At 42.9% G+C, this 14,930-nt stretch overlaps 1 protein-coding gene across 5 annotated transcripts in view; it reads right to left on the bottom strand.

Moving 5' to 3' along the window:
- Positions 1-14,930, bottom strand: part of ASTN2 (astrotactin 2) — a 661,500-nt gene that overhangs the window by 94,378 nt on the left and 552,192 nt on the right. For all 5 annotated transcript variants that reach the window (XM_083721626.1, XM_083721627.1, XM_083721629.1 and 2 more), the window contains 2 exons: positions 6,231-6,364; positions 4,499-4,647 (listed from right to left, as the gene is read on the bottom strand). In XM_083721626.1, coding sequence (XP_083577752.1) covers positions 4,499-4,647; positions 6,231-6,364 — 283 coding nt within the window. The remainder of the gene's footprint in view (positions 1-4,498; positions 4,648-6,230; positions 6,365-14,930) is intronic.

Genomic DNA, 14,930 nt, shown 5'->3' with positions numbered 1-14,930 from the left:
AATTCCAGATGCTTGTAAGCCATTCAGTTTGTACCTCACCCTGTAAAAAAAACACACTCCCTTTCTTTCAGTTGTGGAGCCTTTTTCTACTGTGACATAATGGGCTGGGTTGTTCTGTGGCCTGCAATATATTCACACAGAGAGGCAGACTTTCCATCGCAAGCAAAGAGCACCATTCGGCTGTGCAGCATATTGTTGCACTATTGTTCGGGACACATTTCCACAACTATCACTCAATAGATTTGGATGCAAGCAGGGCTGTTTTCAGAGAGTCCCGCTCCCTACAAGTGGCCATTGAAAGCATCATAAAATTATAGATTTGGAAGGGGTGCCCAAAGGTCATCTAATCACAACTAAAGAATCATTGACAGATGGCCATCTGACCTCTGTTTAAAAGCCTTCAGCAAGGGAGTCCACCACCTCCTGAAGTGGAAAATTGTACCTAACCTTTGGTCAGAATCTCCTTTCTTGTTGTTTGAATCAATTGGGTTGGGTCCTACTCTCCAGAGCAAGAGAAAACAAGCTTGCTCCATCTTCCATGGGACAGCCCTTGAGATATTTTAAAATGGCTATCATACCATCTGAGGCTTCTCTTCTCCAGGCTAAACATACCCACCTCTCTCAAGCGTTTCTCATAAGGCTTGATTTCCAGACCCTTATCATCCTCGTGGTCTCTTCTGCACATGTTCATTTGTCAATATACTCCTTAAACTTTGGTGCCTAGAATTGGAAACAGTACTCCAGGTGGGTACTGTTTCAGTACTCCAGGTGAGTACTGTTTCAGTACTCCAGGTGGGTACTAGAGCAGAGAGGGGGGCAGCTCAGAGACCAGGGGCAACAGCAGCAGCTGCCCAGGAGACTCCCAAGCAAAGGGGAGTGGAGAAGACGTTGAGGGAACACTCCACAAGGGAGGGTGTTTGAAAAAGGGTGAGAGGCTGCCAGCTCTGCAGGCAAAGGGTGACATGTAACTGGGCTCCTGACCCCCACAGGGGTGCCACAGAAAGAGTGTAGTTGGTCAAGGGAGCCGTGGACTCAAAAAGGTTGAAAACCTCTGATCTAATTCTATTGATGCTAATTGCATTAGCTTTTCTTTGCTCCTGCATCATAAGGCTGACTCATGTTAAGTTCATCATTCTACTGGTGCTCCCCTGAGAATGAGGGGTGATGGGAATATACATTGGACTCCATTTGGAGAGCAGCAGGTTCCCCATTTCTGGTCTATATCTTTAAATTGTATGTTGACTTTTCCCTGTCTTATCCTCCAGCCCTTATACCTATGGATCTCTCTCCTCCAGCTCTACAGGGTGACCACACATATATCATCCCAAATTAGCTTTCCACACTCTGCTGCCCTCAAAATGTTGTTGGATTACATGAGAATGAAAGAACAGCCTGCTGGATCTAGCCACTGGCCCATTCAGTACAATATCCTCTTCTCCCAGTGGCCAACCAGGTGGCTATGGGAAGCATGTAAGCAGGAACTGAGTGCAACAGTGCTCTCCTCTCCCGCGGAATCTGGTATTAAAAAGCATACTGCTTCCAACAGGAGAGGCAGAACACAGTCATCAGGTGTTATGTACTGAATTGAATAGGATCCAAACTGCAGCAGTCTGATTGGTCCTAGAACAATAGGATCCAAAAGGCAGCGGTCTGATTGGTCCTAGAACAATAGGATTCAGAATGCAGCAGTCTGATTGGTCTTAGAACAATGCAGCACTATGATTGGTTGGCAGGAACCACCCAATCATGCTCCAGATAGAAGTGAATCCACAACCTGATTGGCTTACAGCAGAATTCCAGAATTAGCCAATCATGTGCAGCCCATTGTGTAAATAATGTATATAAAGCAGATACTTTGAGGGGACTTTCATTCATTCCTCCTCACTGCTATGAGCTGAATAAAGAGCATGAAATCACTTTGCGACTCTGAGTATATTTCATCAGGGTTAGTAGTCCATGACTCTCATCAGCCCTAGCCAGCACAGCCATTGGCTCAATAACATATGGAGAGCACCAGGTTGGGAAAGGTTGTCCCTAATGGTTCAATACTAGCTCCTCACCTAGTCTTGGAAACTTTGGTGATGGAGGGGAGGGGAGTTTTTCTGCATATAAGTTTCAGGGGCAATTGCCATATGTAGCATGTCCTGGAAGTTGCCCTGGCCCCATTTCCATCTGAAAAGAAGATCTAGCTGAAAATTAAACTTGTTTGACAGTGGTAAGAGGAATGTTTGAATGCTATATCATTCTGGAAACAATCTTAAGTGTTCAAGGGTTCACAAGGTTATGGGACAGTGAGACTAACATCTTGGGCTGTGGTACCCTCTAGGTTCCTTTGGTAGAACCTGTCAAACTGCACATAAAGGTTGTAGACCCCACCACCACAAACAAACAAACAAACAAACAAAGAAACAAAGAAACCCATCCTTGATCTGTCCACTAGCACCTCATAAATATCCCCTCCAGAGCTAGGTCTGTTCTCTAAACATGCCAGAGACTGGCTTTGTGGCACGTACAGTACTGAATTTCCCCTGGAGAGGGGAGAGGGGATGGGACTAAGCTGCAAAAGCTACATGAGCCCAAAGATGCCAAAGTATTTGCAAACAGCAGAACTGCTATATTGGGTTAGATAATGACCCATCCAGCCCTTCATCTCTGAATGGATGTTTCAGAAGGAAAAATCCTGGACAGGGGGAAGTAAGGACAATTAAGGAATGATTAATCCCTTACAACTCATTCTTATCTTCAAACAACCCCCAAAGATCCAAGGACACATCATGCAGGACTTTGTGTTCTTTGCCATCTTAGGTAACATGCATGCTTAGCTGATGAGCAGAACGGAGTATTTTGGAACTTGATGAAAAGCTGTGACCAATCTATTCAAGGCACTGTGTCGGAGTGAGCTGGGATTACATGAAGTGCTCTGCTCATGTTCAGAGGCATTTTGATTTACATGGCTCTTTAGAGGAGGCCCAGAAACCTAACCATGCTAGTAACCGGCAAAAAGAGAGAATTTCTGAAAATCTACTGGAGATCTTATTTTGGAAGTGCTTTGCTTTTGACAAATGTGGGGTGTGGGGGATGCGTGTCTCAGAAAATGGATACTGTGACATGAATGAGAGACTGCCTGGAAAAACCTTGGGTGCCCTTCTATGCTCACTGTTAAAGCAATGGCATTCAGTTTTGATACTGTTCTTATGTATACTTTGGCCAAGATAGAATGGGTGGATAGACAGATTGTTTCCACCTGGTTATCTCAGATGGAGAGGTGAGATAGTAGGAGATCATGCACCAGCCTATGCATAGGGTCTCTGTCAGTTCAGTTGCAGTTCATTAGCCCTAATCAATGACTGCACCCATTCACTGGTTTATGACATTCATAATCTCTCCCAATTCAGATGGTACAGAGAAACAAGAACTGCATGTTATCAGAATGCTGGTGAAATCTTGCTCCAAAATCTCCTAATGATCACCTCCAGCATCTTCACATAGGTATTAAACAGGGCTAGGAAGAAAAACATGTCTTTGGCACTCTGCAGAGTAACTGCTAGAAGGCTGAGGCACAGTCAGAGTGCTCCCTAACTCTCAGTTCATTGAGATGATCCAGGAGAATACTGTGGTCAAAGGTATCAAAAGCTGCTAAGAAACCCGAAGAATCAACAAAGTTGCAGGGTCACATTCCCCATTTCACATTTCCCTTGTTCCTCTTCTGAATAAGGTAATCTATCAGGCCAACCAGGGTTAATTCACTTTCATCTAAGAGTGCCCGCAGATGAACTGTCACTGGTCTCTCCATCAAGTTGGCCAAGAAAGGTGTGATAGTTTCTGATCAGTAGTTGGCATAAACCTCAGGGTCCAGTGTGATTTCCCATGCCCAGGAGTGGTCACCTGTATTTGCTTCTTTCCCTCCTGTAGCTCCATACATTTTTCCTTTCCTATCAGGTCTCTCAAGCTATATACACACTACACATTTAAAGCATACCCTCCCTCCTCAAGAATGCTCAGAAGGTTAATAAACACATGATTAGGAAATGATGAACCATCTTGAGTGTTTGGGAAGAAAATCAGCATGTAAATGATGATACAGTATTTTGTTAGCTGATGTCTCACTGATGTCTGATGTATTGCACTATGATACTTATTTGAGAGGCTAAAGACCGAGGGGCACTTCTCTGCAAAGGGTCTAAAATATGAGCTGATATCCAAAGCCAAGTGAAAGAGATGAGTTTTGTGATTCTGGGAGATAACTTTGCAACATGAAACCATTCTTCTGAAAGTATATCCCATCTTTCTTTTTTAATGCAGAACAGCTAGCACAACAATTGAAATTTTGTCACCTTCTGGGGGAAAACACATTTTTAAAAACCCCTTCCAACAAGGTTCTTGTCCTTGTTATTGAAAACAGGCTAGCCATGTCCCAGAACTTGCACAATGGCGAGAGACAAGGGTTTCCTTCTTGTCCATCCACACACACCCCAGCCACCCTTCTCTCTCTGTTCACCTGTGTAGAGATCAGTGTCTGTGTACTCATCAACCTTCTTGTGGTGGAGGATGTAATCCGAGACTTTCGTTCCGATGGCTGGCTGGACATCCAGCCACTCCAAGGAGACAACAGTGCTAGAAGGTTCCACACTGGGGGAAAGCCGCAACCTAGGACAAACAGAAAAAGACAGGCAGGTTGGAAACCAGTTTCTTTCCTTTGGTACAGCTGCAAACAAAAAATAATTTAGGTAAGCAAATGCATTTTTTGCAAGCAGCTCATCCTAATACAATGCATTTGTGTGTGCCATTTTCACTAAATATATGCATTATTATACACATTTTACCTTCGTAATGTTCATTTTTGTGCAGAAATGCATCACAAAATTTGGAGAAGCGCAAATTTCAAAGGTTAGTTGCATTTTTGTTTACATATTGTTATGGACAGTCTCAAGTAGGGAAGTTTGCATTAAAATATGAATCAAACTAAGTTGCTCCCCCCTCCCCCAGTATTTTTTTAGGATCTGTGTGCACAAATCAACACAATAGGAGCTTATCTGTGCAGGTCTTCTGCTTGCAAACACATAGGAAGCTGCCTTATATTGTACTGAATATGACCAGTGCCTGCCCAGTGCCACATAGGCCTGGCCTAGAGTTTCCCTGAACCACCTAAGACCAGACCAGAAAAAGACCTTTCTCTCCCACAGAAGGGCCAGCAAAACCACAGAGACTCAGCATTCCCCAAGTCCCTAGTTCCCTCCAGACAGAACTGTAATGCCCTCCTGCTGTCCAAAATGAACCACCTGTGCTCCTGTCAGCATGAAGTGTTCTTACACAACAAAGATAGCACTGTCTCCTGGAACTGATGGAACACTGTGTTGACCTTAGGGAAGAATAACTGAACTTGATTTTATTAAGTGTTTTTATCTTCCTATATGCTTAATCATATGTACAGGGTGAATTTTCAAGGGACCGTATCTGCTTTCATGTATAATAATGCATTTTTCATTAGTATTCAGAATCAAGTTTTACCTTCTTACCATCTTTATAAAACCATTGTACTCTCTCCCCCCACCCCCAAATGTGTGGCAAGAGAAGTCTATATTGGGGAAAACCACACTTCCTCTGTCTACCAGGTTTTGTCTGTATGAGTGGTCCATATGAGTCAGATCACTGGTCCATCTAGCCTAGTATTGCCTAGACTGATTGGCAGCAACTCTCTGGGGTTTCAGACAGGAGGGTTAATTATAATGAATTATAATGAAACTTACAGTTTCTGGAGTTCAAAGGCTTTATTCATGCAGGAACCATTTACACGATGAATAGAAATGAAAGAGCCAAATAGCAGACATATTGTCTCAACAAGTTGGGAGAGAATAACAAACAGAAAGGCTCAGCTTTTAGGGGTGGAGCTAACAAAAAGGCTACAAGTAAGTGTTGGCTAGATTACTATAAAAAAATAGTGCTTCTAGTGGTTTAAAGTGCATTAACTACAAAAAAAGGGAATCAATTTGCTTTTCTCCAGTTTCCCCCAGCCCTATGTGAAAATGTCAGGAGTGAAACTCAGGGCTTTCTCCATGCTATGACACAGACTTATGCCACATTTTGCTTACATCATCCTAATAATTTGGATCAAGCTACTTGTTTGTGAACATGAGTGTTCCTGCAGCTCCTTGGAAATCATGTTTTAAAAATTCACACACACGGTATTTGACTGTGTAGAAAAAGAAGTCTGTCTGTAAAGAGATACTTACACAGGCTGCAGGAGAGGGCTGCAGCTGGGGAGTCCATTTTCGTCAAAAGCATTTAGATCACACCGACACCAGTCCTCAATTACATCCCCTTTCCCTGAGCACCAGTATGAGCTCATGAGGGCCCCCTTGAAGGCCTAGGAGAGAATAATGAACAAATGGACTGTCAAGAATTGCAGAACTGATAAAGGCATTTACAGTAGCACTACAAATTGTCAGAAAAAGTGGCCAGTGTTAATATATAAATGAGGTGGCAGTTGCTAACTAGACTAGACTATTTCAGACTGCTGATGGGAGATCACATTTATGAAATTGATCCCTGGCATGAAACACAAGCAAACACAGTTCACTTCAGTGAGAAAACCTCTATCTGCTCTCTGGCCTAACATTCTAAACAGTCCTTATTGTATGTCAACTTTCAGCAATAATCTTTTTAAATAATTAACCTGTGTCTCGGTTGTACAGCTTCAGACTAAGATAGGGGGTCACACCATGCCAGTCTTTGCCAACCTAGTGTGATCTACATGCTTTGCACTACAACTCCCATAAGCACTAGCCAGCTGTGATCCAAAACATCTGGAAAGCATCAGGTTGGAGAAGGCTGCATGGTGGAATATTCTTCCATATCTATCAACCAACCAACCAACCAAATGAACAAACCTTGTGTGTACAAAACTGTCTTGTGAGAGAGAAGGGTTCTACCTCAGCTTTATAGTGTGTAAGAGGATAGCGTGTGAGAGAATATTGTAATTCCCTGCACAAAGAAAATAAGTGTACCAGGGAAAAGGCTGGGCTCAAGACTTTTCAGGGAGAAAGTTAATATTCTAGTTCAGGGTTTTCTTTTTTCTATGGCACAATATTCAAGTCCCACCTGCGTGATACAGCTCTAGAGAAAGGCTTCCCATCTTAGAACTAGACTTGCTGTCTCAATACATTTTGAGAAACTGCTTTTTGTGACACAGCATTGCCAAGCCAGGGCACTTACTAGCAACTTCCACTGAACTTGGTAGGATTCTATTCGAAATTCTGGGCACCACAGTTCAAGAAGGACACTGACAAACTGGAACGTGTCCAGAGGAGGGCAACCAAAATGGTCAAAGGCCTGGAAACGATGCCTTATGAGGAACGGCTAAGGGAGCTGGGCATGTTTAGCCTGGAGAAGAGGAGGTTAAGGGGTGATATGATAGCCATGTTCAAATATATAAAAGGATGTCACATAGAGGAGGGAGAAAGGTTGTTTTCTGCTGCTCCAGAGAAGCGGACACGGAGCAATGGATCCAAACTACAAGAAAGAAGATTCCACCTAAACATTAGGAAGAACTTCCTGACAGTAAGAGCTGTTCAACAGTGGAATTTGCTGCCAAGGAGTGTGGTGGAGTCTCCTTCTTTGGAGGTCTTTAAGCAGAGGCTTGACAACCATATGTCAGGAGTGCTCTGATGGTGTTTCCTGCTTGGCAGGGGGTTGGACTCGATGGCCCTTGTGGTCTCTTCCAACTCTATGATTCTATGATTCTATGAAATAAACATAGTGAGGATTCACTATGGATTCACAGGAATGAGAATCCTGTGGCCTTCCTGATGTTCTTGGACTAATACTTCCATCAGTGTGAATGAACATTGGCCATGCTGGCTGGGATTGATGGGGGCTGAAGTCCAGGATCATCTGGAGGGCTACAAGTTCCCATCTCTGCTGTAAACCTTTAAAATCCACATCTAAGAACATTGGAGGATGGTGGGACTGGTAGGGCAGAATGCAGAGAGGCCAACAGTAGGGGGAGCCAGAGCCACTGACAGGCAGAGCCAACACATTCCCCCATTTTGTCCTCAGCCTCTTCCCTACTGAGGCAACACTGAGATTAAGGAAGATGACAGGTGGTGGTGTCATGCTCAAAAGGGGTTGTAAGGAAGAAGGTAGGCAGGGTGGGGGCTGGCTGAGGGTAGAATGAGGTTTGTGGAGCAGTGCCATATTTGCTCTGATGGATTGCCTTCCACTGTATCAAGAGAGGATCCAAAGGGCTCTACTGCAAACAATAACAAAAATGCTTTATTCAAGCCAGTTATGAAAGGAAGGGGTATAAACAGAGCCCAGTGCAACACTCCCCACTGCTTGAGCTTCGTCAATTTCCCCAGATACACAGCTGCCTTTAACAAGGCATCCTGAGTCACACACATCTGCTGTTTCTGCCTTCCAGACACTTAGGAAATGTTCCCATTTGATCAAAAAGGAAGAAAAGGGAAGTAACAGAAGCTAAAGAGATAATCTGATTTCATTTGTTAGGTTTAGATCATAACTAAAAGTTCAGAAGTGGGATGGGTCTGTGGACATTTTAGTAATCAAATAGTAATCAGTATTAAACAGACTGCTGCTGAAGTAAGTTGGCACATGGACAGAAAAGTGACTAGGGAAATCAGAAAACAAACCCAAATTAATGCGTAATCTCTCTCCCACAACCAAAATAAGGTTTTACTTAGAAACCCTATATTTAGCAAATTTCCAGAATGGGTGTGAGAGGGCTGGATGGCTTTCAAAGAGGATTAGACAAATTCATGGAGGGTAAGGCTACCAATGATTACCAGCCACAATGGCTATGTTCTGCCACTGCTGGAAAGAGTATGCTTTTCAAAACTAGTTGCCAAGTGGAGAAAGGGCTGTTGCACTCAGGTTCTGCTTATGGGCTTCTCATAGGAATCCAGATAACCACTGTGAGAACAGAGTTCTTGCCTAGATGGGCCTTTCGCATAATTCAGCAGGGCTTTTCTTCTTTTCTTAGTATGGAGTAGCATGGAACTAAGTGATATGGGCCCAAATGTTAACTAAAACAGATACAATCTTTCAGCTTGATTTACTTCCTAGGGTTGTGTTGGTGTTGTTGCTGCTGCTGTTGCTGTTTATATATACCCCAAAGTTCCATGGAGGAAGGGATATATAATGGTGTGTGTGTGTGTGTGTGTGTGTGTGTGTGTGTGTGTGAGAGAGAGAGAGAGAGAGAGAGAGAGAGAGAGAGAGAAAATCTAGCATCCAACCAACCAACCAAGCATGCTAACAGATTTGCATTTGTGTTCCTTCGTTTTCCTTTCCCCACATTTATGATAGCAAAACAGAGCAGCTTCCTACATAGGAATGGCAAGTGAAATCTAAAATATCTGGATAACCGGGAGTTAACAATATTTTGTACTGCTGCACATTCAGCCTAGCTACAATTTGCATGGGAGAACAGAAAGACCCTGGAATCATGGAACACACAGAGTGGGGAGTGTGCTGTAAAATGCATGTACCACAGTCCAATGGAGCAGGCTTACCAATGTTGTGAACAGCACAGTATACTTTTATTTTTAATGACAAGTGCATCTTATGTCTAAAAACAAACACAGTAGTGATTATCAAAGGCTATGTAGCCAAAACAAAGCCACGGAGAAACAGGAAGGCATGCATACTTGTGGGAACCCCAAGTTCTGCAGAACTACAACCAAAAAGACATTATTAGACCCCCCCCTCCCCACCAGGGAACAATCATCAAGGACTCGGTCACCACAGAATGTTGAATGCCAATGGGGAAAAGAAAGAAAACAAGTAGAGAGTGAAATGGAATGGCACTACCTTGAGAGAGAAGAGGGGCATGGCTGGCAGGCACAGAACAGGCCCAAGCTCTCTTGATAAAATGTTGTGTCTGAGTGGGGGTTTGAACCCAGGCCTCCCTCCCTCCCTCCCTGATATAAGGGAACAAGTAGAGAAGATTATTGGAGATCCAAAAATAGCGAGAAGTGGTTCAGGTAGGAAATAATGCTAAATGGTTTTAATCTCTCCACCCTTCTCAGCACCACAGCTGGAATCACTTCCCTCCTACAGCTGCTATTTCCCCCTCAAGACCAAACATTAAGGTACCATACATAGCAATCTAAAGTTCAATAGCCTAGAGACAGAGGTGGATCTGTTCAGTGAGAACTAGTTCCCTCATGCTTCTGGGACTGCATCACCCCTCCCAATATACTCAAATGATACCCCTGCCCCCGCACAATACAAAAATGAATAGTTTGAGAAGATGACAGGAAGGATAATAAGGGTGGGTGGGAGGGAGACTTGGTGGTCAGGTACACCAATACTTCCTAGTGATGAAAGCCCAAACATGAGCTCAGTACTTGGACTTTTAAAAACATTTCCTTCCTTTGAAATTTGCAATACTCATTCCTGCTCTCCTTGAGAACCCCACCTACTTGGAGGGCTCCCTGTTTTCAGCTCCCATTTATCTGCCAATTCAATTTCAAATTTATAACACATCAAAACCAAATTAAAATTAATTTAGTACATTTTTTCCAAAACCTGGTTTCCCACTCTCTCAGATATATTCCAATTCATAATCTCAGAATTGGAATGGGCCCAAGAGTCATCTAGTCCGACCCCCTGCAAGGCAGGAATCTCAGCTAAAGCATCCATGACAGATGACCATCCAACCTCTCCTTAAAAACCTGCAAGGAAGGAGAGTCCATCACCTCTCATGGGAATCTGTTCCATTGCTGAACAGCTCTTACTATCAGAAAGTTTTTCTGAATGTTTCGTCGGAATCTCCTTTCTTGCAACTTGAAGCCATTGCCTTGAGTCCTAGCCTCCAGAGCAGGAGAAAGCAAGCATGCTCCCATTTCCATGTGAAAGCCCTTAAGTTATTTGAAGATGGCTATCATATCTCTTCTCAGTCTCCTCTTTTCCAGGCTAAACATACCCAGCTCCTTCAAGCATTTCTCCTAAGACCAATTTCCAGGCCCGTGATCATCTTTGTTGCCCTCCTCTACAACACATTCCAGCTTGTCAACATCCTTCTTAAATTGTAGTGCCCAGAATTGGACAAAGTATTCCAGGTGTGGTCTGACCAAGGCAGAATAGAGTGGGACTATTATTTCCCTCTATGTGGACACTATATTTCTGCTGATGCAGCCTAGAATAGCATTCACGTTTTTGCTGCTGCATCACACTGTTGACTCATGTTAAGCTTGTGGTCCACCAAGACCCATAGATCCTTTTCACATGCACTGCTAGTAAGCCAGGTGTCCCCCACCCTATATTTGTGCATCTGATTCTTCCTGTTTAAGATGACAAAGAACCATTAATGAGTATTCTTTGGGTTCAGTCAGTCAACCAGCTACAAATTCACCTAACATTTACCACATTCATCCCGCATTGTTCTTATTTTACAGAGTTAACTCTAATTAACATTCATTTATTATTATTATTATTATTATTATTATTATTATTATTATTATTATTAGTTCTTGGGAGAAAAGCAATGACAAACCTAGACAGCATCTTAATAAGCAGAGACATCACCTTACCAACAAAGGTCCGTATAGTTAAAGCTATGGTTTTCCCAATAGTGATGTATGGAAGTGAGAGCTGGACCATAAAGAATTGATGCTTTTGAATTATGGTGCTGGAAGAGACTCTTGAGAGTCCCATGGACTGCAAGAAGATCAAACCTATCCATTCTGAGTGCTGACTGGAAGGACAGATCCTGAAACTGAGACTCCAGTACTTTGGCCACCTCATGAGAAGAGAAGACTCTCTGGAAAAGACCCTGATGTTGGGAAAGATGGAGGGCACAAGGAGAAGGGGACGACAGAGGACGAGATGGTTGGGCAGTGTTCTCAAAGCTAGAAACATGAGTCTGACCAAACTGTGGGAGGCAGTGGAAGACAGGAGTGCCTGGCGTGCTCTGGTCCATGGGGTCACGAAGAGTCAGACACAACTAAACAACTAAACAACAACAACAGGCCTGAGAGTAGCCCTTCCTCTGGCCCGCTTTTTATTTCCATCTAAGTAACAGAGCCTACACTCAGCACTGCCTTGCATTACTCACTGCTTGTGGGTTGCTTTGAGAGACAAGTTTTGTGTGAGGAAGTAGTATAACAATATAATTAATAAAATAAGGATGCATAATGAAGAGTGGGGCAGGCTGATTATGGTGCTTGATGGCATGCTGAGCCACAGGAATAATCTTGCTGGCTGTGCTCTTGCTACAGAGTTTAATCCAATAGAGTATTTTTTTTTGTTTATTTGTTTCTTACAGTAAGTCCAATACTGTGCGCCTCTGCTTTAATTAGATCCTGCAGGTACACAAGGCACCATCTGCCTTGTCTCAACCTTCAAACAAACAGCGTTATCCATCTGATGCATCCTTCAATTCCCCTCATTATGGCAAGTTCATCTACGTGCCTTAACGCGGTTACACTGAGGCACAAGAGCTCCCCCCTCCCCCCCCCCCAGTTTCAATTCAATTTGCTGACATTTGTTTATGGAGCAGCAACCGACTACTGACCTCAAATTAAGTCAGGAGAAGAGCGGGGGAGGGGGGAGAGAGAGAGTTGCCTGAGCTGATAGGGTTCATTGCAGCTAGGGTTTTGTTTGCGTTTAATCAAAATTTCTAATGAATGCAAGTGGTGGGGAATGCAAGGTAAGGCTGTGTGAATGCAACAGGGGTGTGAAGAATTGAGATTCCTTAGAATAATTGCGAAGAAAAAAGATCAAAGAGGGGCCCCTCCATCTTCAGCAGGCTCATGTTATTCTTAGACGACATACCCATAACGATCAAGGATTCCCCTTGAGTCAACTGAATTGAGTTTTCAGCCTTAGCCAGTGGTGTCCAAACTTTTTTCAAAGAGGGCCAGATTTGATGAAGTGAAGGGCCGTGAGGGCCGACCAAAGAGCCAACCAAAGTTGTTGGGCCAAGGGATGGAAAGATCACAAGGCTCCAAAAGTAACAGATTGGCAAATCAAATTACAGGAATTGGTGGAGATGGCTCAATTGACTAGCAAGCTCAGAAGAAACTCAAAGCAAAAATTTGCAGAAAAATGGGATGGTTATAGAAGATTTGTTCAAAAATACAATATTAGTTTTGACTCCGTGCTAGCATTCGAGTGATAAAGGAACTAAAAGGAGGTGGACAACAATTAAGGATTTATTATGTTTTCAGAATGTATTGGAAAATTTATATAGAAAGGTTTGTTGTTTCATGTACATTCGATTGTAAGATAAAATATACGCAAAGGGACTTGACAGGAAGTCAAAGTTGAAGAAAAGATTTTGTAAGATAAAAGGGGGGGAAATATTTACTTTCATTATTATCAGTGTGTGTGTGTGTACTGATGTGTGTTTTTGTATGGAATGTTTGGGAGGTAAATAACAAATAACAAACTAAATATTAATGTTTGTAATTTTTATTTCTCAATTATATTTAGTGGTAGTATGGTTGTATTGTTCTTTGTAACATAAAATCATTCAATAAAAAATATTTTAAAAAACGGGTTTTTTCTTAGGATTGAAGTTGTTCAGCTTTTTTAAGGATTTTACCCCAGGAAATAAACTCCACAGGGGCCAGATTAAACTGACTGGTGGGCCGGATTAGACCCCGAAATGGACTTTGGACATGCCTGGCCTTAGCTGTAGCCTTCAGGGAAACATTATTCATCTTCCCCATCCCACAAGGAACATTAGGAGAATACTATAGAGGTTCCATCCAACTAATTTGTTCATGGAGTAGACTCGATGAAATTATTGACGCCCATTGTTTTCACTGGGTGTACTTTGAGTAGGAATTACATTAGATACAACCATTACAGCTCTTTTTTGCAGGGTGGGGATCAGTTTGTAGAAACCCTTGTCTGCAGAGGTCCAGTCGCGGATGACTCTGGGGTTGTGGCGCTCATCTCGCTTTACTGGCTGAGGGAGCCGACGTTTGTCCACAGACAGTTTTTCTGGGTCATGTGGCCTGCATGACTGGTGAAACCAGAGCAGCACACGGAAACACCATTTACCTTCCCACCAGAGCGGTACCTATTTATCTACTTGCACTTTGACGTGCTTTCGAACTGCTAGGTTGGCAGGAGCAGGGACCGAACAACGGGAGCTCACCCTGTCATGGGGATTTGAACTGCCGACTTTCCGATCGGCAAGCCCAAGGATCAGTGGTTTACACCACAGAGCAACCCGTATCCCTCTGGGTGAGGTTTAGAGACATACATATTCCAACAGGTATTTTAGATGTTTCTGGTTGATTACACACATACATTTATATATCTGCAGTTCTATCTGCCCTTAATTATTTATATATGCTTGCTTAGATTTGTAATTTTACTGACTGATATTGCAGTCGACACACACCTCATTTAGTTATAGCAATAGCAGGCCACACCCCTCTCCAATAGGCTTGACACTTATAGCCAGTGTGGTGTAGTGGTAAAGTTTTAGACTAGGACTTTGGAGATAAGATTTCAGATCCTCACTCAGCCAGGAAGCCTGTCACTATCTCTCAGCCTAATACCATACCTCAGAGATTGAAAGGATGAAATGGAGAGAGGAGTTCCATGCATACCTTCTTGAGCTCCATGAAGGAAAGATGGAAAATAAATATGTAATAATAAAATAAAAAATACATCTCTGAAGCTGTTGCATTTCAAGAGAAGCTTATGGTGGCAAAACTGCAGAGCTAAAGAGACACACATAGAGAGAAAACCCAAACCAGTTTGGCCCTTAAGATTACCTCTAGAAAGGTGCTGAAATAGAAGCATCCAAACTTTCCAACTTGAGTCCTAAGATAATTTTGATGTTTTATTATATTTTTTATATCTGTTGGAAGCCTCCCAGAGTGGCTAGGGTAACACAGTCAGGTGGGTGGGGTATTATTATTATTATTAAACTTAAAGATTTCTTGTCTGCT

The sequence above is a fragment of the Podarcis gaigeae genome (assembly GCF_964106915.1).
Source record: "Podarcis gaigeae genome assembly, chromosome: Z".
Lineage (NCBI taxonomy): Eukaryota > Metazoa > Chordata > Lepidosauria > Squamata > Lacertidae > Podarcis > Podarcis gaigeae.
This window is presented reverse-complemented; position numbering and strand designations above follow the sequence as displayed.